The sequence below is a fragment of the Lepidochelys kempii genome, chromosome 5 (assembly GCF_965140265.1).
Source record: "Lepidochelys kempii isolate rLepKem1 chromosome 5, rLepKem1.hap2, whole genome shotgun sequence".
In the NCBI taxonomy this organism is placed as follows: Eukaryota; Metazoa; Chordata; order Testudines; family Cheloniidae; genus Lepidochelys; species Lepidochelys kempii.
Genome location: NC_133260.1, coordinates 110725644 through 110748881, shown reverse-complemented (window position 1 = coordinate 110748881; position 23238 = coordinate 110725644). Strand labels below are relative to the sequence as shown.

The following is a 23238-nucleotide window of genomic DNA, read 5'->3' as shown; positions in this document are numbered from 1 at the left end:
TCAGACAGGACATATGGTCACTTCATACCCTATTGCTACAGGGTAAAGCCAACCTGTAACAGATTGGGGTTTCTGAAGACGCTTTCCCTATGGGTAGGTTATTCCATAATCACCCAGTACTGGGTTTCTTACACCTTTCTCTGAAGTATCTGGTCCTGGCCACGGTCAGATCCATTTTGGCAGTTCCTACATTCCTAAATTCCATGTTGCTCTAGGAAATGGCATCTCAGAACCAGGTTAGAATTTCCTGAAAATATATACTGCTCAGACAAGCTGAGGTCTCAGCCTGAGGGACCTGGAGTAAATCATCCTACACATAAATTTGCTCAAGTTGATAGTGGACAAGTGATCCTGGTGCATACTTAAGAGCAAGATGCTAGGGAAAACCATTCTGTTTACATAATTTAGTCTCTGTCAACAAACCTGGTCATTCCTGCACATCATCTTCACCTCCTGTGCCTTTGTACATTGCATCTTTTCTAGCTAAATTTCTTCCCCTACTTTCTGGGTAATTAAGTATCTGACCCCGACTGTGGTCCCAAATTTTAATAAATTAGGCATCTTGTTCCTTTCTTACGTAAAAATAAGCATATCTCCTAATGTTTCAATGGGCTAAACTTTTCCTCCTCCTTCTTCTTTTATTAAAATTTAATTCAGATTGTAAGCTCCTTGGACAATGGACTCATCCCCTGGTGTCCTTCTGTAAAGCATTTGCACACACCTGGTCGTGTAGAAATAATAATATGTTCAGTTATAAAGGAGTGCAAATCAGACGCCATGACTTACAAATTAGTATCTACTTCTACAGAACAGAGGATGTTTTTACCTCCTAATTTGATTTCTGCAGACACTGATCTGTAACAAGCCACTTGGGGTATGTTTACATAGCATTTTGGACTGAGCGGGAGTGAGCCTCCCAAACATCGCTGACAGACTTGGGCTAGCGAGGCTCACGTGAATGCTCTAAAAATAGCTGTACAGACAGCATTGGAAGTTGCAGATTGGGCGTTGGAGCCTAGTGGAGGTTGGGCTTCACTGCCCAAGCTGGAATGTCAGAGCTCTTTCTATATAACTACACCTCTACTCCGATATAGCGCTGTCCTCGGGAGCCAAAAAACCTTACCGCATTATAGGTGAAACTGCGTTATATCGAACTTGCTTTGATCCACCAGAGCACGCAGCCTGCCCGCCCAGAGCGCTGCTTCACCGAATTATATCCAAATTAGTGTTATATCGGGTCGCATTATATCGGGGTAGAAGTGTGTTTGGGCTAGGAGGCTCACTGCCACTTACTCCAAAATGCTGGATATACAGATCCTTGAGATTCAGAGCAGAGAGGACAATGGGTATCAGTTCCCTTTTTCTAGTATAGGTTCAAAATATTTATGGATGTATTTTCCAGTGTTTTGAGAATGTTTCCTTGGCTGTCTGTTTTAGTGTCTTATGAACAGCTTAAAGTAAGGAAAGGATAATACAGCTATGGAAGAATTAAACTGGGCTGTGAAGAAGTGGGTGGAATCAAAGCAAAGAGCTCCAAAAATCTCTACCCAGAGATTTGCTGTGCTGTCTGTCATTCAGATGAGAGGAGAAGAAAATCCAAGAGTTGATGATTTATGTTTATAGCTTCAGAAATCAAAATAACAGGTACACATAATATGTATGTCCTGGTGCTGTGGTACTGTGCTTCCTATTTGCATTGGAATAATACGGTCACACTACACAAAAAGGCAACAGAGGGCAAACAAGACTCTTAGCACCTTCCCTTTCCCATCAGCGTTCCTGATAATTGTCAAGGAAATACTTCTCTTTTATTACAGAATAAATAAAATGCCACTAGATTGCCAAAGGGCTGGCAGCTTTGATAACTAGTCCTCTAAGCAATCTGTTTTATCCGTAATCTGGTAACCTGATTACCACTGGCAAATGAAAAGTTTACCCTTAAAAAAATAAATAAAGGGGGGCTGGTGGGGGTGGGCAGGGGAAGTATCTTTAGGCTTAAACACACAACTTTCAATAGTAACAATAATAATATATATTAAAAAAAAGCACAATCCCCCACACCCTCTGGCAATTGACCAAGTGCCTGTTGAAACAGCGGAGCAGATTAGTGAAATGCTGGAGTTGTCTGCTCAGTGTTGTGACTCTGCAGAAGTTCTGAAGTGACACATGCACCACAAGCCTGTCACAATGCAGAAGCGGGTCAGGGGTCATGGTTAAGAGCAGGGTGTTGCTGGATAAGGTTGAGGAAGCAGAGGTGGCCCCTCTGCTCTGTGTGTGGGTCTGTGTACTCCTTTCCCGTCAGAGCTGGCCCAGCACAGCCAAAAAAGCGGTTCCTTGGCAGGGCTTAATGGCAGGATGATGTAGTCTGTTGTGACTAGTGCATTCCTTTCAGGTTAAACTAGGGAAATGGCATTGTGTTAAAATTCCAAGTCGCATGAATGTTTTATTGCCACAAGTGCATTCAGGCCTCAAGGGGAGTGTGTGTGGTGGGGAAAGGGGGAGGGAGGGTGACTTAGAGACTCAGGAACTATCAGAAGAACACTTCCCTTGGAAAATTTTACCCAGCAGTGTGAAGCTGACTTGCTGTGATAGCCGCTTAGAAGGGTTTCGCTTTTCCTAAACTGTGGCTTTTTAAAATCTCTCAGTCCAGACAATTAACAGCTGAAGAAAATATGACAAGACACACGCAAAGAGGTTGGGAGAGAGGGGGAAGAAATGCACCAGAAAGGAGCTGAGTTGCCTTCTTGCGTAAACTGCCAGATCTCCTTTTCCCTCCTCTCCCCCTCCCGCCTCACTACTCTGCTCCCAGATCTGTTCTCTCCCTCCCCCCCCCCCCCCCTTTCTGTCTGCTGAAGGCCAGGAGTGATCTGTTAACTGTACACCACTGACTGGGAGGCCAAAGCAGCTCATGGTACTGTATGTTACCATTACTACTCCCTCATTCCTTTTTACATTTTTTAAACATTTCTTTGTAATAATGGTTTACATGAGTCAGAAGGATTTAATTTTAGAATAAAAAAGAACAAAGTAAAGAAATAACCAAATGCTGTGCATTTCTGGGAATTTTTTGTAAAACGGGGATAATAGAGCCATCTAATTTACATTAGTTATAATGATTTCTAGCAAAATTTTAAACTGGATTATTGAATACAGAGATAGTGCGATAGCTGTGGACATATAGCCGTTGTAAAGAGACATTATTATGAAGTCATGCTCATATTTCTCAGTCCCTTTGAATTTTTATATGAGGTGTGGTTTTTTTTTTTTACTTATTGACTTATGTGATTTATTTATTTTACAAAAAGTTATGTGATATATTACTGAAATTTCATGAGTTCAGTTGTTTGCTACAGGTTTACATTGTGTTTTATTTGTGTGTCAATGTTTATGTGGCTTAATGTGAAAATAATCGGTGTGGATATATGTATCTGGGACTTAAATGAGACTTGTGGGTGCATCTCTGAAAATCAGGCCATTTTTATTTAGGTGCTTAACGTTAGGCACCCAAAAGTGGAAAAAGTTGGCCATAATGCTTGTGTGTGCATGGGCATTCACAACACCCCCAACACCCCCCCCCCCGCCCAATGAATCACATTCTTCATTAGATTGCACTCTTGCAACTTCATTGAAGTCAAAGGAGTTACACTGGTGTAAGTAAAGGCTGATGTTGTTCTTATGTATGTTTCTTTATATAAATATCTATCACCATGTGTACTGTGTGGGTGTGGATATGTGTGCGTGCACATGTGTGTATTAAAGTTTAATATATACAATGTGTGACTGGGAAGTGTAATAATTTTTTTATTTTTGTGAATGAGAAATGATCATATTCTCTGATTACTCTTAACAAATTAAAATGCAGCAAATTGTAAACCATTTCATAAAATATTTGTGACACATGAATGGTGTGTGAATAAAAGTTGGCATTAGTCTAAATTGCTCATATTATTAGCAGTATTATAGTAATGATATTCGTCCAGTTTCTCAGCTGGGGCCAGTTGGCATAGCTCCATCTGGCCCACAATGTCTTGATGTATTTGATTTCTCAGTGGTGTGGTATAAACTCAAATATATACACACAAGACTGAATGGGCTTGATCCAGCAGGGTGCTGTACACAGTCAACTCGTACCAGTTAAGGGTGCTCACCACCTTGCAAGTTTTGAGCTCAAAGTGAGGGGAAGTTGGAGAAGTTCTGCCAGCCTTGTTAAAAAATAAATAGATAAATACATGAAATGTATAAATATGAGTTGAGGAGAATCTCAAAGATAAGGGAATTCCCCTTGTTGAATATTTATATATGTTTAAATATTTAATGTGCGGATATGAAACATGCATACACGTGTGTGTGTGTGTGTGATTTTATGTAGATTTACAATATATATTGTATTCTTTGTATAATACACATTCACAGTGCATTGAAAGACTTTTTTATATTTTACCTTATATTATAAAGCATGTTATAAGGAAAATTATTTTTCAGTTATCAGGAATGCATGTAAATGTTCTTAAGAAATGTAACATTAAAAAAAAAAAGTAAGCCAGTAGTAGGTCTTCATAGCCCATATAATTTTTGATTAAAAAAAAAAAAAGTTAGGAATGATTCACATAGGTTTGGTTGCATGATTTATTTATTTTTTTCTATAAAAGGGCTTTTTTTGTCAAATAAACATAACTTTAAACTGGTTAGTGCCCTGTTTATGATGATGATAGAGGGTGTTTTTGTTGGTTTTTAAAAAACTCTTATATTCTCAAGGTTTACAGAGAGTCATAGCCTCAACAAACAATCCGCTCTATGGCAAAATCATGATTTATTTACCTATTGAGCCCTTCAGATTTCAGAACTCATCATTAAAATTTTCCATAGATTCTGAAGGTTACCCACTTTGAGTTATATTTTTCTGCTTTAAACCATTTTGCGTACAAATTAATGGGAGTTTACTTTTTGATGATTTGCAAATGAGAAATTTTAAATTATGGTTTCCAAAGGAAAGTGGCAAGTTATATGTTCACACAATGTTTCCTTTCACTTAGTGACTATTTTAAAAAACAATCTTTTTCCAAATGGACTTGTAAATTGCGACTCTTTAATGAATATTGCAAAAAATGTACTGAAGTGTCCTGAAAACAGATTTCATATTCCTTTTGGAGAAGAGGTGATTTGACAGCAACTATCCCATTACCCACTAGTTGAGGAGCAGTTCTTCCATAGACTTCAAATAATTACATTTTTAAAAGTAAATAAAAACTTTTTTAGAAACAAGAGGTCTGATTTTCTGCTCTCCTTGCCTCTTTAGTAGTTATTTATACCTGTGCAAACTGGTGTGAAAATGCAACTAACTCTGAATTCTCTACTCATGCCAGTGGTAGGATTTTACACTTCTTCACACTCATTTTTTGCAAGTATAAATGACTATAGAAAGTGTGAAAGCAGTGGAGAATCCAGTCCAAGGTTATTGTTGCTGGGTTGATAGACTAATAATGTGCTCTGCACAGTGGCTGGGATTTTCCAAGTGTTCAAAAATTAGCCCCTGCTCAAAATCCTGAGATCTGCTTAAAATCATGAGCTTTTAAAAAGAAATTTGGATATATTTTATTTGGTTTCTGGGCCTTTAGGGCTCATTCATTTCATGCTTCAAAGCCTTTCTTCACACGCATGGGGGCTGGAAACTTACTTGTTTAAATGAAAGCTGAGATTTTCACCTAATGAAATGCTTCCAGAAGCTGGGGCTTTAAGAAAAAGATTCAAATATGACAAGACTGGCAATAAAGTAGCAATTATTGGTGAAATTGTATTTCTTCTCAGCCTTCTTTGAAAATGCCAACTAAGGGCTAGTCTACAAACAAGATTTTTGCATCGGTGTGTCCATGCCAATTTAGTTATGCTGGTACAAACCCCTAATACAGACACATTTAAACCCCTTTTAATTTATGCTTAAACTGGATTAGTTTATCTTATCTAATTATCTTAATTAATTGAATTTATCTAAACCAGCATAAACAGAGTTTAAACTGGTTTAACATGTCTACATAAGGAGTTTAAAGTGGTGAACTAGACCGAGTTTTAAATTGATTTATTTACACCGGTTCCACTTTTCTAACATAGACAAGTCCATATTTGTGATGTTTTCTGATCCATTTATCTTTCCTTTTCTCTGTAAATCTACAATCGCTAGATAGGTCCTTCATGGGAAACTGTGAAAAAGTTCAAAAGTTCATCTTAACACTTTACCTTTTTGATAGAGTGAGGTATAATTTCAGGATTCATTTACATCAGCATCAAGTTTGAGCCTTGCATGCCACATCAAGGAAGGTTAATCACAAGGAAAAAATCTTGAAGGTAGAGGGCTGAATATTAGCAATCATATAGTTCTTCACGTAAGGCTGTAAGTGAAATGATTATATGTTATAGCACTCACTTAGTAGCCAGTGGTAATGTTAAGGCTGAAAAACAATTTCAGTGATCATCTCCCCTGCTCTCACACACCCATAGCTTACTGAAAAAAATCACCAGTTAGCCTAAACTTTTCCATACTTAAAGTTTGGCCAAAGGTAGTCGGGGTTTTGATTTTTAAGACTTGGTTAAAATGCTCACTGCTTTTTTTGAGATTTAAAAAAGTTGCATAATATTTATTTCCCATCTAGATAACTCAAACAGAGCAGAACTCTGACCTCTTTATGCAAATAGTACTTCTACGACCAAAATTGAAAAAATTATTTGGAGTTGTAGACCCTGATTTAGCAAGGTTCTTAAACGTGTGGGGACTACTCACGTGCTTAATGTAATGCTGCACATGCTTGTTTAAGTACCCCACTGAATCAGGGACTGAGTTAGGAAAGATTGAAAAGTGAGAGGGAGGCAAAATTCATGTGCACACGCAGTAGAAAATGTTTTAAAGTCTGAGTGAGAAAAGATGTTTTCAGTGCGTTCTTACCTATTTATGTTTCTGGCAGTTTCTATGTCATGCTTATATGAGAACTGGAAGTCTGATCCTGTGCCTGCCAAAATGAGTGGCCAAATGAGATTGAGATAGGGGCTTTATTAAAGTTTTAAGACTGCTTAAATGCACATGCCATGCCGAATCCTTACCACAATTTACTCAGTGCTTTTTGCTCTTTCCTTTTTTTAAAAAAGGAAAGTTAAATGCAATTAAATATGTGATCTGTTTTGAGGCCTGATGTATCAGCCTTTATTATGAAGGCAAAATTCTCCCTGAAGTCAACTGGAGTTTTGCCCGTCAAAAGGCTGCAGGATCATACTGTGTATTGTCTCCAGCTCTATTTCCCAGTATTTCCATATTTAAACATCTGAAATACAACTTGGTTTGTGTTTTGATTTGGTCTTTTTTAATGTGTTTTTGTATTAAGAGTGTAATGGGTGTTGTTTTCAAATTGCTTCAGAATACAGACTCCTTTTTAAGTGAGTAGCTCAGTGCAATTTTTTTTGTTTGTTTTTAGCCATTGGCTAAAGCCATCGTCTTTAGATAAGTGCATAACTTTATCTTTAGCAAGGACTTTTTAAAATGACTGGGTTAGGACAAGGCTAAGGAGGACCTAATGTTAACCATCTTTCCCCTGTACCTAGTTCCTAACCCTAGTAAAATGGGTGTAGAGACTAGAGAAACATCCCACTTCCACACAGGCAACTAGCTGTGTCTTATCTGAGTTTGGGGCATTTTAAAAAAAAATGTTTAATTTGTGATCCAGCAGCAAAGCTGCGCTTTAATCAATACATTTTCAGCAAAGACTCTTCTGTTTGTCCACCTCTCTTGAGTCTAATGATTCTAAAGTAAGGAGTGAAGGGTCCAATCTCTCAAGGTGCTGTATTCTTTCAACAGCTGGAATTGAGGGCATGCTATGCCTTGCAGGGCATTTCAATCTCTCACTGGTAAGGGACCAACTCCCTTGGCACAGCACTGGACAAAAGTACTGATACTACATCCAGATGCCATTTCCTCTCTCTCCATCTAGCTTTATTAACAGAGCTGTAAGAATCTGTTGACAACAAACACATACAAAACTGCTTGGCAAGTAAACTCTCTCTCTAGAAAACAAACAACCCAATCTTTCCATTATGGGAAGCTAAATACTAGCAAAAGAAATCTGTCTCTTGCTTGTTCCTGATTGATCTTGCATATAAAATGAAGTATTTTCACAGCAAAAATTCTGTATCAACATGGCAAAAGGATATATTTTTTCAGAGAGTAGGATAATTTTGACCAATGACATTTGTGGCAATACATGCTAAAATGAGTGCTTCAGGACATATGTTGATCACCACAGAAGAATATCCTCTTCTTTCTCTTTCTAAATGTCCATTGTTCAAATTACTAAGTACAGTGTGAGTCAGTCTTTTTTTTTTTGGCTTTCCAGTGAACCATCAATTATTGGCCACTGTCAGACACTGGGAAGTGGACTTAATTGATTAATCCAAATACATATGTAGTGTTAACAAAATTTCAACTAATTCCGCTTTTTCTCAATTAAAAAAACCTTAATTCTAGACTTTTTTTTTTAAACTTCCATTTTGATTCACAAGCGTCCATGTTTCCTATTTAGTCTTTAAAATAAGGGGGTAGGGGGAACAGAGAGATAGAGAAGAAAGAAATATATAATCCAATATCTAATTTGAATTTTCCTCCTTATCATTCCAAAAAGTAAGAGAAGTTGAGTGTGGTTGTTGGAAAGTTTTACATTGTCCCTCTGCCATCCTATAGTCTATTTGCATATCTTCTCCATCCACTTCTAGAACTGCAATTGACGTGATGGGACTTGCATTGAGGGCATGATAAAGCCCTTAGATATTAGCTAGTCGCAAACCAGACAGTAAAAAATGGTCTTCTGGAGTTTTGGAAAACTGTTGTGTGAGGAGGGGAAGAGTTTTCCATTTAATAAATATACTGAATGATAAGGGTTTGTGTAGGCTCTGTTTTTATTTTACAGAAGCAAATTGTGTTCACTCTACTTTCCTCTTCTTTTTTGCTACAAAATATATGCCTCACCTACAACAAAAAAGGACATCAATTCATTTTTACCACACACTATTATTAAAGCATATCCTATATATCTAATTAATTTATCAGTAAAATCCTTACATTAAAATAGTCCTTTTTTTGGAAGATGACATTTAGGTGTGCAGCCAGACAGTAGCAATGGCATTTTCTTCTTTCACAGACTTCGACCTAAAGTGAGCGGGGGGGTGGGGGAGGAGATGCAAAGTTGGTACCAGTATCCCCTAAAGTTCAGCTGTTTGGATCCAGGATTTTGGTTTTAAGTCCATCTCTAATAGATCATAAACACAAAAATATCAAGTAAGTTAGAACTCCTTGCAAATATACTACATTGCTCTCAGAACCTTCCCAATTGCTTCTCCAGTAGCTCGCTAATAGTCTTTGATTGGCATGGAGATATCAAACCTTTACTAACATCAAAGAAAGAATCAAAAAATGATTTTTGCATATTGCATCAGATGGGTTTGTACAAAATGTATGCTATTGACTTCCTATTCCTTGCATGCCTCCACACTCCATTCTAGTTGGAGCAAACCAAACTCATTCAATACATTCTTGAAGAATTTAAAACATTTTTTAGTGTGAATCTTAATGTTGGTATCTCTTATTTTTAAAAAATTCCTTCCAAATGCACTGCCAGTGTATCTGGAGCTGGGAGATACCGCTATGTATATACATTGCTTTTTCCTGCTGCATCTCCCTCTTTGTCTAGCCAGTGCAGTCTGGCTATTCCACTGGAATTCTCAGTTGCTTGTCTGTTTCCAAGAGTGCCTGTTTTTCTTTTCAAATATATGTGCAGTCCACAAACCCAACCTTCTTCCATTTGTTTTCTTATGCTACCTCTTCTGAAAACATTGTGTTAGTACAACATGGATTCTATCTTCCCTGACTATCTCGCTGGATTTCTATCCTTAAAAATGTGTGCTACAAAGTTAGTAGGAACATCTAGTGCCATAAATTGCAAAGTTAAAACCCTGCCTTCATGGACATCACTTTTAATATTGTGTAAACTGGAATTTTGTATAAACTTTGGAATATCCCATCCTTTACATATCTTCCCCCTCACTGTGGGAAGAACATCCTATTCCAAATAAGAGGTGCCAGCAATCTAGCCTATATATGGTGAAATCTCTTCCCACAGGTAATACCTAGCTTTTCTCAGTCAGAATTGTACATTTCTGTGTATTTCTCTCTAGTGATGTCTGTTAAGATACTGAATTAGGAATCACTTTTGTGCTACACATATTCTTTCCTGCCCAGTATTCCCTTTCTTTTAGGATGCCTCTTCTGCTTCCATTTTCTGTTCCCCACATAGTAGGAAAAATATTTTTGCATATTCAATCCAAAATGTATCTATCATGGTAGACAGTGTATGGATTTGCCAAGTGCAATTACACTTTTGACGTAAGATGTATGTCTGCCAAAAGCCCCCGAGCACTGTAGGTAATTGTATATGAGCTCCTTCATCTGCATGTGATAAGTGGGTGCTTTCTCTGGACTTTTAATCCTAAATGCCAGAAGTGAAAGAAGGCTGTTGCAAGTGTTGCCTCCTGTGCTGAGAGTTCATTTTCTGGATCTCATCATACTCCCAACTCCTCCTAGCATGCACACACACACGCACACACACATACTTTGCCTTTGAAAAGGTACCTTTCTGTCCCGATGCTGATGTGTTGGTGTTTCTCTTTTGGTCTAGTATGTTCTAAGAAAAGGGAAAAAAAATGGTTTAACTTCCTCTCTCAAGTGAGGAGAAGATACCTTTCTTCCTGAAGCTTCCGTTCAAGCTCAGCACCCTGACTTTTGGCAGCTTCTGTGGTAGTGGGGAATGGACCATGAGCATGTCCTCCAGTTGTGACGCCATCATGTTTCTTCCATTTGCTGGAGATTTCTCTGACGTTCCCACTCCTGTTCTTGGAGCCTTTAGTTACAATCTGTCTCTCTCTGGGGGTTACTCTGTCTACAGCTGGAGATGCCGTTTAGGTTGGTTTCTTCCCTCTCTTTTCTTATTTCTTCCAGCTCTGTTAGCTATTTTCCACTATCAACACCATGTCATTGGCACCCCTTTCCCTCTTTTACCGGAGCCCACTACCATCTCCATTCTGCTTTACTTGCCTTGGCCTATTGTTTTGTTTCATTTCATTGTCAAAAGAGTATTAGCCCTGTCTTTCTTCCTCAATGCATTCCTTACTGCCTATGGGTGAACTTGGTAAACAAAGAAAATATGAGAGGGGGGAATTTGCCATATTTCTTCTGTACCCCAGAATATGTAGAGCCTGAAAACCTTTTTCACACAAAGGGAATGCCCACTGTTCTTTTTCTCTTAATTCCTTTGGGGGCGTGGTGAAGAAAGTCCTTTATTCTTGTTGTTGTTATATCTTTTGTTTCTGCTGATTATACACAAAGCAACTTGTAAATGGCACTGTCACTTACTATTGTAATTCCTTTGAGAGAGATACAGCACAGTAGCTGTGCACTCAGCCTTAATTTGCTCTAGGGATTGTAAAGGGACACTTTAAAGGTGCTTTTCACTCATTTCTGCAGCTTTGACAGAATGGAATTTAGTTTTGTACCAGACAAATGTCATGCAACTGTTAAAGCTTGAGCAGTATTTTAAAAATGTTAGTAGCAGTCATCACAGCATCAAAACAATCTCAATCTGGGGGTTTGCATGACACACAAAAGCCCCTAAAGGGTTTGAATCCTAGTAAACTGCCTGAATTTTGCACCATAGCAAAAGAAAGAAATAATTAAAATATGACTAGGAAAGTACAAGTGGTGTTTTAATATATTATTTTACAGTTAAGTAATAATAGGGCTTAATTCAATTTATTCCTCTAACTGTCAGTCAAACTAACTTCCTGAACCTGGAGAACATTAGGGCTACTAAACCAAAAGAGACACACTTACATTTGCTAATATGGTAATTTGCCATACGTTTGGGTAATTATATTGGCTCTCAACCTGTTTCATATTTTCCCCCCATGGATACAGATGACAATCACAGCAGATTGTGTTGCACATTGGGGTGTGTGTATTATATATATACATGAGAGAGATCACCCATAATATAGGGAATTAAAGCATACAGATGTGTACACATAATCAGGCCTCTGCATATTCAATATCTTCATTAATGACTTGGATAATGGAGTGGAGAGTATGCTTATAAAATTTGCAGATGACACCAAGCTGGGAGGGGTTGAAAGCACTTTAGTCAGGATTAGGCTTCAAAACGACCTTGACAGATTGGAGAACGAGTCTCAAATCAAGAAGATGAAATTCAATAAAGACAAGGGCATAACACTACAGTTAGGAAGGAAAAATCAAATACATAACTACGAAATGGGGAATAAGTGTCTAGGCAATAATTGCTAAAAAAAATCTAGAGGTTATAATAGATCACAAATTGAATATGAGTTAACAATGTAATGTAGTTGCAAAAAAAAAAAAAAGCTAATATTTTGGGATGTATTAAAAAGAGTGTCTAGTGTAAGATGCCAGAAGTACTTGTCCTGCTCTACGCAGCACCAGTGAGGCCTCTGCTGGATTACTATGTCCAGTTCTGGGCACCACACTTTAGGAAAGACATGGAGAAATTGGAGAAAGTCCAGAGGAGAGCTACAAAAATGATAAATTTAGAAATCCTGACCTATGAAGAAAAGTTTTCTTTCTTTCTTTTTTTTTAATGGACATGTTTTCTCCAGACTAAACAGGACGGGGGTGGAGGGGTGGGGATCTGATAACAGTTTTCAGTGATGTTAAGGGTTGTTATAAAGAAGACTGTGATCAATTGTTCTCTACGCACACTGATGAAAGTAGGACAAAGCATAATTGGCTTAATTTGAAGCAAGGTAGATTTAGGTTATATATTAGGAAAAACTTTCTAACTATAAGGGTAGTTAAGCACTGGGCTAGGCTTCCAAAGGAGGTTTTGCAATTCCTCTGTTTGGAGATTTTAAAGAAGAACTTGGACAAAAACTTGTCAAGGATGGTCTAGGTATACTTGGTCAGTGCAGGGGGCTGGATTAGATGACCTCTCGGGTCCCTTCCAGCCCTACATTTCTGAGATTCTATTTTGCATTTTCTCATCTGTGGAAACTGCCGTGGAATACACCTGCAGAATTATTTACTCTAGTAAATACTCTAGTATTTTTTTTAAAAAAAAAAGGAATTATCCATCCATTACTGGAAATGTTGTATTTTAATTTTGTATGTTGCTGGTTGTATTTTAAAAGTTTTCATATTTAAATTAATAAAACCCTCTATTTCTGAGTACAGTGGGGCCTTGTGTGTGATAGAGTAATGAATACATGGTCATAGTGACTGCAAAGAGAGACTCAGTTGGTCAAGTGTACTAGACTGCTGAACTGACCAGACATTAGGTGTTTTTTCATATTGTGACCCACAGTGCTTTGCACAGTTAGGTTCTACGCTTGTCATACAAGAAGAAAGGCAAAATGGGGCATTAAGATGAAATAGTGCAGAAGTTCTCTAACTGTCATCCATCAACGACTGGTGGTCTGCAGAGCAATTGATTGTGGTCCACAGCGAGCTGCTAGCTGTGAATTCTGGCTCCAGTTGTGAGTGTTGGTTTTCAGCTGCTGAATCACATTAATATTTTCCTACTGCTCCTTTTGCATATATGACAGGTTTCAGAGGGGTCGTCGTGTTAGTCTGTATCAGCAAAAACAACGAGGAGTCCTTGTGGCACCTTAGAGACTAACAAATTTATTTGGGCAACTAAGAGTCCTTGAAAGCTTATGCCCAAATACATTTGTTAGTCTCTAAGGTGCCACAAGGACTCTTTGTTGTTCTTGCATGTATGTAATCATTGTGGGATGTAATGTTAAGTCTGAACTGGATTTTGGGTTAAATTGGATGCTGAGGAAAGGGGTACAAGATGTTTCCATTTCCTGGAATGAAACACTGTTCTGACTGTAGCATTCTGATCTGCTGGAGGTTAGAGAGTAGGGATTTTGAGAGGCTGTAAAAGTGGGAATTATAATATCCAAGATACACAGAGCCCTTAAGATATGGTTAAGAATGGAGTTCTCTGTCACTGTCACTCAAAGTGAACACGGGACATGGGAAGTACATCAGCCAGTGATTATACTAAAGAACATGATGATCTTGTTATGAAGGACGATAACTTGTGACTCTGAGCTGTGGGAGCTGATGACATGAGAAAAACAACCTTGTATAAAGTTCTGTTGCTGTTTTAAAAGAACAACAACCCAGCTTGAATAAAATTGTTAACCATTAATAGTAAATTTAGTAGACAAATCTGTTTCTGAAAGCCTTAGGAATGTAGTACTTTTAAAATTGAAGGAGAAAATTTAAAATCCTACAGAGACTTCATTTCAAACATAAGGCTTGATCTGCACTGTAGCTCTCTGGAAGAGTGAATAATAACATTAGGGTGAGGGGTTAGTATTAGCCTGCCACATCATATGTGATTGGGATGTATTCCTCCATGTTTCAAACAGTGGAACTCTCCAGTGTTGCTTGCTCCCTTCCATTTATATTGATAAACCCTAAAAGTGATGAGGTTTGTCATAAAACACAAGTTCTCTGAATGCTACCTACCTAAAACTGGATTTTTTTAAAAAGTTCTATATGTGAGCATATGATAAACAGACACTGGAAGGCTCAGATGTAGAGCCATTAAGGAGATGTTTGTGCACATGTGGTCAACTTGCTATTCATTGTGCTGGGAACTGACTATTTTACTTTGTTGTACCCATTGCTGAAGTATCTGATTTTAATCCATTTCTAGTGAGAAGCTGCTGCAGCCTGAATCTAATCCCTTCATTGCTTTAGTTCAGTACAAAACAATGGCTTTCACAGGCAGGGTTTAAACAGAAAGGACCTTAGCCTACAACTTGGATCTTTTCTCTTATCACATTCCCTCCTTCACTCTATCCAATGGTGATCGCCTTGACACCCTTTCATAGTCTTCTCAGTGCTACCTTCAGTTCTTGGGATAACCTTCTGTTCCTGTTGAACCATGTCTTCACCCCTGTCTTCATTCTAAAACCTTCTAAAGACTCCATTCTTCCTCCAGGCTTACAAAAAAGGAATGAAAAAGAAAGATTCCTTCCCCTTCTGAAATCTGTCTAAAGTGACTCCTTTCTTTAGGTCTGTCCAGTGCAGCTTGTCTGTCTATGAAGTCTTCCAGGTTTTTAAGTTCTCTGGGGCTGGGACTACCTTGATGTGTGTCTTTGCACAGTCAGTGCTTAATGAAGAACAATAATAAGGAAAATGGCATCCTGCTGTAAGTTTCTTTAATTGTTAAGGGTCCTGCAACCAGAGTCTTCCATTGCTGTCTTGACTAAGGGGACGGTCTTCTCCTTTTCCATTTCATTTTCCAGAGTAATGATTCCCCAAACTCTGACCATTCTAATGCAGCTTTCTCCTTCCAGGAGGATTCAGATTCCATTAAGCCCATCTCCATTTCTCCATGACAGCTGCTACCTACAGTCCCTGCAATGGACAACTGTAATCCCTTGCTCAGAGAAATGTCTTTAAATTTCTGGCATATACCCTGTCACCATCAGTTAATGAAAATGCCCCAGTGCAAATATTAGCATGCAAAAGAGATCATATGAATTGGGGATGTACTCTGCAATATCTTAGTTCTGTAAAAAAAAAATTACCAGCTGGTGACAGATACATTTGTTCATATTTGTCAAAGGGCTTTTAAACTGAACCAAGTGAATTTTTTTTTTAAATTATTGTGTATATTTTATTTAAGTGTCCGTAGAATGTCTGGCCCTGCAAAACCAAACAGAAGATGGGCCCCAAGGAGCTTACACTCTAAGCAGATGTACAAAATCCAGTCATGAAATGCTCAGATTGACCCAGAGGATGGTTCCATCTTTGAGTGATGCAACAGGATTTTTAATAATGGGGATGAGGCAGCTTTCTGTAGGTAGCTTAACATTTTGCACGCTTTACAACAGATATGAGTTGTTTAAAGAGGGAGTGGAATAGAGAACAGCTATCGAGTCACGAGGAGCAACACGGAAGAAGGCATGAAGACAAGAGTGGGGAAAGACGCAAATAAACAGTAAGGCTGGGCGTCAAGGAGAAGAATGAAAGGAGCAAGAAGGAATGGGAGATGAGAAGTAGCCAGGAGCAGAGTTGTACAGAGCCTTGAAGTTCAGGATGAGGAGTCTAAAATCAGTTTCCCCCAACTTTCTACATCAAAGATGGACATGACATAACCCAGGCAACAGGTAAGCAATCCTTATACCATAAATTTCCTGCTATGTTAGAGGAAATATATGTATGAAGTTGAGATGTCAGAAGATAAACAGCACCAACAAACTGGACAATATATGTATGAAAATTTTTTTGGCATAATCTTTTCAAATTGCAGTTTTATTAGGTGAGCAAAAGTTGGTAGAGTAATTCTCTTGTCATTGCTCATGCTCAAACATCCATGAACAGAATTCAGATATCCAAAATGTACAATGTGATGTTGGTTTTAGTGACATGAAAAGGCATAGCACCCACCTACTTTTTAGCTGTAGCTTGCAAGCTAAATTGTTTTACACTATAAATTAGGGCTTTCCAGAAATCCGTGGCTGAACAGGAGGTAAAGAAGAGAGTCACAGGATCTTCATCAGTGGATTTGTTTTAAAGTGATGGATAACTTGAATAATCCAAGATGCCTCAGTTCAACAGCAGACTCAAGACTCTCCCATTGCAAGGAAACTTCTAGATATTTTGCTAGGAAAATATCTGAACTATACACATCATTTGGAGTAGAAGACACAATCCTGAGGGGACATTTGGGATGTCTTCTCTTTTTCAGTTTTGACTAGCATCACTCACTGAAGCCAGAGATGTGGGGAGAAGTTTATGCCCTAATCTATGTATTAGACCCGTATCCTTCCTGCCTGATGAGGATTGGTTGGAAATTATTGGGTATATTGCTGAAAATCCAGTGCCTCTGTTAGGGAGGGCAGGATGTTGCCAGCCTTGAAAGAGACCTGCATGCTTCCATTGTTCTAAATATCATCTCTTGCCATTGACAATCTAATTAGCTAACAACTAGTACTGCATCTTCCTTTTCTGTGTAAGGTTATTGATGAGTTTGTGGTGAGACACCTTCCACAGCATCTAATTGACTCAGATCTACCTGACTCTTGTTGATTTGGGTACACACTTGATTTGGGATAGAGAATGCTCTGGTTGCATTGGTCACTAATCTCCCAGTGATAGACAATGATCAGCTGTCAATATGCTGCTGATATTAGATCTCTCAGCTTCCCTGCATGGCAGGAATGGATGGGGGCTGCCTTGAAGTAACTTTTTCTTTCCTAGTTCAAAGTCCCCATAAAATGGTATTAGACAATAATTCATCAGCTCCAAGACCACTATTGTGTATGACAGAGATCCATTTTATTGCCTGTCTTGTTGATCAGGTATATGAGGCATTTGGGAGCATTAACAGAGGACATTTGGGGCTTCACTGTTATTGGATGCTGATGACATTTCGGTTAATGCTTCTCTTGGCTTATCCAGCAGAATCAGTTGATAGACTGGTCCAGTGTCTGGTGAAGATTGGGGGCTGGATGTGAGTGAGATGTCCGAGACTAAATTCAGCTGAGATGGAAGTGATGCTTGTAGGTTAGGAGAAACAAATGGAAGAGGTGGCAGAAATTATATCAGAGCCTTAAGCTGAGGGCATTTAGCTGTCATTGGTAACCTGAGTGGAAAACTTTAGGGTCTGCTAGAACAACAGCTGCATTTAGTAGCAGTGGTGCTCTCAAAGGCAGTTCTTGCTATTATCATCCACGTCATTGTTACTTCAGGGTTAGATTATTGCTATGCACTTTGTGGGGAGCTACATCGTAAGTTGATTTGGAAGCTGGAACTAGTGAAGAAGCCAGCTATCTGCTTGGTAAGCTGGGCATCCTATAGAAAGCACGTGACACTTATGCTCTAAAACCTGCATTGATTTCATGAGAGTTTCTAGCTAGATTTTAAGGTGCTGTTTTTTGACCTGTAAAGCCCTAAATACCCTGGGACTATTCTACCTGGGAGACTGCCCCTCCCTCATGATATATGGTCACTGTAGGGATCAGCAGATGCGCTGATGCTAGATCCCCCTCAATATAATATACAGGGGGATGCTGGAAGGGTGTTCTCCATAACGGCCATGAGGTTGTTCCAAAATAGCCCATATTTACTCATGTATTTATTTTTTCAGGGCATGCTGCAGGGCCAATTTGTTTCACTTGACCTTTATGGGCAGGTTAGTGACCTACTGGCCAATGTGTTAGGGTATTCCCAATTGTATTTAGAGCTGCTGCTTGAAAGAACAAGTGAACTGACTGAAATTTATAATTGATTTTAAATAATTGACAGGATGCTTGTGAATGGGCACTTTTTAGTATTCTAAATTTTATATGAAAGGATGCACTGGAGATGCCAGGTGTGTGACATGCATGCAACATTCTTCAACCCTCATTTCTGCCGTAAATGCCTGACATTATAAACCTTGCAGTGCATACCTCACAGGGGTGTTTTGAGCATTAATTGGTTAGTGTTTGGACAGCACTTTGAAGATGTAAATCTCTATGTAAGTGCTAAGTACTATTATTGTTGTTAACCTCTTGTGATTACAATTAAACATCGCTTCATGGAAAGCTATTCACAGGAATTCCATTATAGAAGTTAGATATGGAAAAGATCTATTTCGGGTAAGTCATCTAGTCCATCCCTTTACAGTGTTGGATTTTTCCATACACGATATTTTTTTCTAGTGCTCTCTTCATACTTGTTGGAAGTTTCTTAATTGATAGGTCTTCAACCACTTCCTTGGGAAGTTCTCAGTCTATTTGATTTCATCTGACACTTAACCTACAATTACATTTTCTCTGTTACATCTAGTTTCACACTCTCTTGTACTAAGGGTGTCACTTGGGAAATGCCTGCAGCACACTGACCCCAGTCTCCCAGATCCTGTAAAGGGGATCTGGGAGGGAGTATCACCACCTGAAGAAATTTTGAGCAAAATGGTATAATTTAGGAGCAGCTTGTAACGTATGTCTCGTCCAAGACCACATCCAACCAAGGTTATTTTTTGTCCAGTTGTATGAAGACTGTTACTGGTTGGAATACGCTTTTGTTTTTTCCACTTCCCTTAGCTCACCCTAACAGCTATGAAAGAAGAGACATGTATATTCGCCTTTGTTATTAGTGAAGTTTTCGGAAATAATTTTCTGAGATAATAGATCACTGAACAATCTGTTTTGTGATCTTGAAGTATCAGAGCAAACTGTTTGTGGTGGTGTTACTCTAGCCTAGAATAATTATTTTGTAAATTCAGTTTAAAATAGTTGAAGGAGCCTATGTAATAGATAAGAACTAGAATTAGGTATCTTGAACCAACAAAAGCATGCCTTCAGCTAATTGTGGCTAGTAGTGATCAACAGCCAGCTCTACAAATGTGCATGTTGTGGCTCCAAAAAAAAAAAAAAAAAAAAAAGGCAGTAATTCTCCAAATGGGGATCTATCAGGATTTTCGGTTACTGATGTGAATCACAAAAAGGATAGGATTGAATGCATGGCATGTATTTTATTTTGCCCATCTTTTCCAAATAAAGTTGTCATAGAATCATGAGCAGATTCTCCCTCACTGCACTCACCATAAGTGTTAGTGCCAATGAGCCATGCATATGCATCAAAAGAGCACATACACCTCTGAAATGTTGTTTCAGAATATTAGGGGGAACTGTTGCCTTTAACGTGAAGAAAGGGCCCCACTGCTGTTTTATGTGCAGCACTATTTATATATATATTTTTCTCTTTATAGAGATAAATTTTTCCTTTCGAAATCTAAATACACTTCATTGTGCTTTACTGGCATTTACAACTCCTACAATTAACCCAAACACAGTCACTTGCTTGGATAATAATTCCACATACTGGTTGGACTTGATAAATGCCACCACTGAAGCCTCTTGATGTATTAAAGTAAATAATGAGGCAACATTTCGCTACCAGTTTATACACAATATATTGTGATGTTTCATAAGCCAGAGTTTCTTCCTTCTGTGAACACTTACTTCGACCCCTCCCTTTTTTTTTTTTCAGGCATACTGGGGGGAAAGTGTAAATTTCCATAAAATTTACATGAGGTGCTTCCTATAATTAATGAACAATTATGGCTGCTGTCTGGTCTGCATTGTAATTAACCGTGATAAGGCTTGTTTGGGGAAGATACTGTTTCTGTAAGAATTTGACAAGTTGCTGTGAATTTGCCAGATTATTATACAACTTGCTGCATTCACTTATGGAATCACAGAGACAAGTTTTGCTCTTATTGCAGCTGCTTCCCCTTAAATGCAGCCTAAGAATGAATTGAAAGCTGTCCCTGACAGGTCATTGAAGAAAGCAATAGGTCTAGCCCCTTTGAATTTTTACAGACTTTAACAACTCTTTGTGCAAGGATTCACAGTGTTATACGATGTCGCTGTTGGAAATGGGACAGTAATATCTGACTTTATGGCCAGGAAAAGTCAATGAAATCATTATACTGTTGTCTACTATGCAATTCTATGGGGAAAATAGTGTAATTTTAAAAATCAACAACAAAAGAACTTAAAAAATAAGCCAAAATAAAAGCACGCTCTCTCTCAGAAACAATAAGTGACCTTGTGCGCAAACACAGATGCTGTGCACAGCAAAGAGATCTCTGCGGACTGGTAGCATTTTATCTGGCCACTTGGTCGGTCTCTCTCTCTCTCTCTCTCTCTTTAAGGTTAAGAACTGTTCAAAACATTACTGTCTAGTTACTGTGGTGTCTTTCATTTAGATTCTGTTTATTGACTAAACCACAAGGATCCCTGCCCAAAGTACCAGGCGGTCTACGCTTGAATGATTTTGATTTTCTAACACCAGCCCTGGGGTTTATTTGAAAAATGTACATATACTGCAGCTTTAACAAGTCAAGTGACTGCATGATTTTGACCATGGAGTAGAGTATATCTGAAGATCATTAAATTAAAAAAAAAAAAGAAAAAAAGGAGGGGGGAGGGGAAGAAATGTAGTAGTCACTGTACCAGCACAGTGCATGTATGACACATGGTTTTTGTCTTTTCATCTTCCACAAGAGCCAAAAAGTTTCCTGCCGTTCTTTCCAGCTATTGACAAATGATTGCCAGATGTGAGATCTTTGCAGTGCTCTTTCCCCTTCGCAAACCTGCAGCGATGGGATATTCGATTCTCCCTTGCCCATTTCATCTCCTTTCCACATCTGCCAGGGACACACAGGCAATACATCCCTACATGAGAGTTTAAAGTTTATTCAGCTCCTTCTCCGTCCTCCCTACCCCCACCCCTGTGGTAAACCATTCATATGGACTTCATTCTGTTGTCTCTGACTTGACATAAATCTCCGTGGTATTAAGAATAAGTTGTTTATTTTAACTACTTGCATCTAGGTAAGGTTACTATTTTGTTTATTTTATTTAGTTTCTTTTATTTGTGTGTATGTGAAAAGTATGATATAGCTTTGTCAGTTTCTGTTGTTAGGCTATACAAACAGCTCCTCCTTCTGAAAATGAGGCATGAGATTTTGAGAGATCTTCTGCTAAAGCAATTGTAATGAATAACTAAATAAACATCAGACATGACCTCTCTGCTGCAAAACAGTTGTTTAAAAGGATTATTAAAAATAGGTGAGAAAATAAGCCTTCAACAGCTTATGGAAGATGTCCCATCTTCACCACTTTCCCCCACAGCTACTGTATTCAAGATGGTTTGAAAGAGAGCAAGTTTCTCTTGAAGTAGCTTACAATAGCTGTGAGAGAACTAATTTTTAAGGGACCTGAAATAATCCTGGCAATGGCTACACACCTAATCAGAGTCATATACAGGAGTCTTTATTTGCATCTGTTTTGAATGTGTACTAATAGGGTTTTTTTCCCCCTCTCCAAATTCCCCTTAAAAAACATTTTAAAAATAACACTTTCCAGCTCCCAGCCTTTCTATAGGGTGGGCTGACACAGGTGGCCTTTCTGCTTTAATACTGCGCTTTTGGCAAACTTAACAGCCCCGACTCCTTGACAAAGATCAGCATCTTTTCTTTTCTTTTTTAATTAAAAAAAATCAATAGACTGTCTACCATACGTGCTCCAAATAGCTAATAGAATTGTCTTCAGGAATATAGTTACTTGTTTTTTAAGCCTAAGAACGCAAGAGCTTTGCCTTTCCTCTCTTCTGTGACAGTGGTGAAGCATTCATTTGGCATTAACACTTCTTATTCAGCCTTTTAAGAAATAGATCCATAACCTCAATTTCAAAACAGGCTTCATAAACAAGTATTTTTAAATTTTAGGGTATTCTTAGGTTCCCACCTGCTCCTTTTAGAGATAACTTTTAATTAAGGCAGGGGCACCCATAGACTGGAACCCATAGACTGGAACATGCTAAATGACTAAAGTAAGCTAATCTCAAATGAGTGAAACATTTCCGATGTTCAGGGTTTCTTTAAGTGCAATTTTTTTTTTGCGGCTGAAGGAATAGGACAGCAGGTGACAGTGTACTGCCCATGTGGTTACCTCCTTACCCTTTTGAAAAAGACAATGAAACAAGGGATAGAGGGAAAAGATATTTCACGAGGAAAAGTTACCATTTTTGAAGGTTAAGACAAAAAGTTGTCTCTACCGTTTCCTAAAACCACAAGGTTTGAAGCTCAGGAAGAGGAGATACGATCCTTCAAGTTCAGAACACTTCACATACTTTGTCCTCACTAATGCACTGTCTGGTTTCTCATGCCTTCGTGCTTCCCCCACCATGGTTACCCAGGGAGGTAGAGAGGTGCTAAGCAATGGAGGTGTCATCCGGCCTATGCACCTAGGGAACGTCCTTCAGAGGACGACTTGTCACAAGCCGTCAAAGAAGAGAATGGCTTTGTGGTCTCTGAACATCTGGCAGTGCTGCACAGGAAGCGGAGGGGGTGTCATTAATTGTGATGAAATAATTTAAACCATCAGGAATAAATGAGGCTGTTAAGCTGAGTTCAGATTCCATTTGCCATGCACATGTGTCGAGCAGTCTGTGTGCAGTTAAAAATTTTTTTTGAATTATATTAGCTTGTGAGCAGAAGTGAAACAGATACTGTAAATGAAACGAGTTACAGTGTGATGACATCGTGTAGAACAGCATTCAAAGAAAGAACTTGAAGATCAGTATACAGCAAAGTGCTATGT

At 38.5% G+C, this 23238-nt stretch overlaps 1 protein-coding gene across 5 annotated transcripts in view; it reads left to right on the top strand.

Moving 5' to 3' along the window:
• Positions 1-23238, top strand: part of BNC2 (basonuclin zinc finger protein 2) — a 393095-nt gene that overhangs the window by 143039 nt on the left and 226818 nt on the right. Inside the window, exon 1 of one of the 5 annotated variants that reach the window (XM_073346266.1) lies at positions 2858-2911. The exons of the other annotated variants lie outside the window; for them this stretch is intronic. Coding sequence (XP_073202367.1) covers positions 2909-2911 — 3 coding nt within the window. The 5' untranslated portion in view covers positions 2858-2908. Of the gene's footprint in view, positions 1-2857; positions 2912-23238 lie in introns of those variants that run through there. 5 annotated transcript variants of the gene reach the window in all.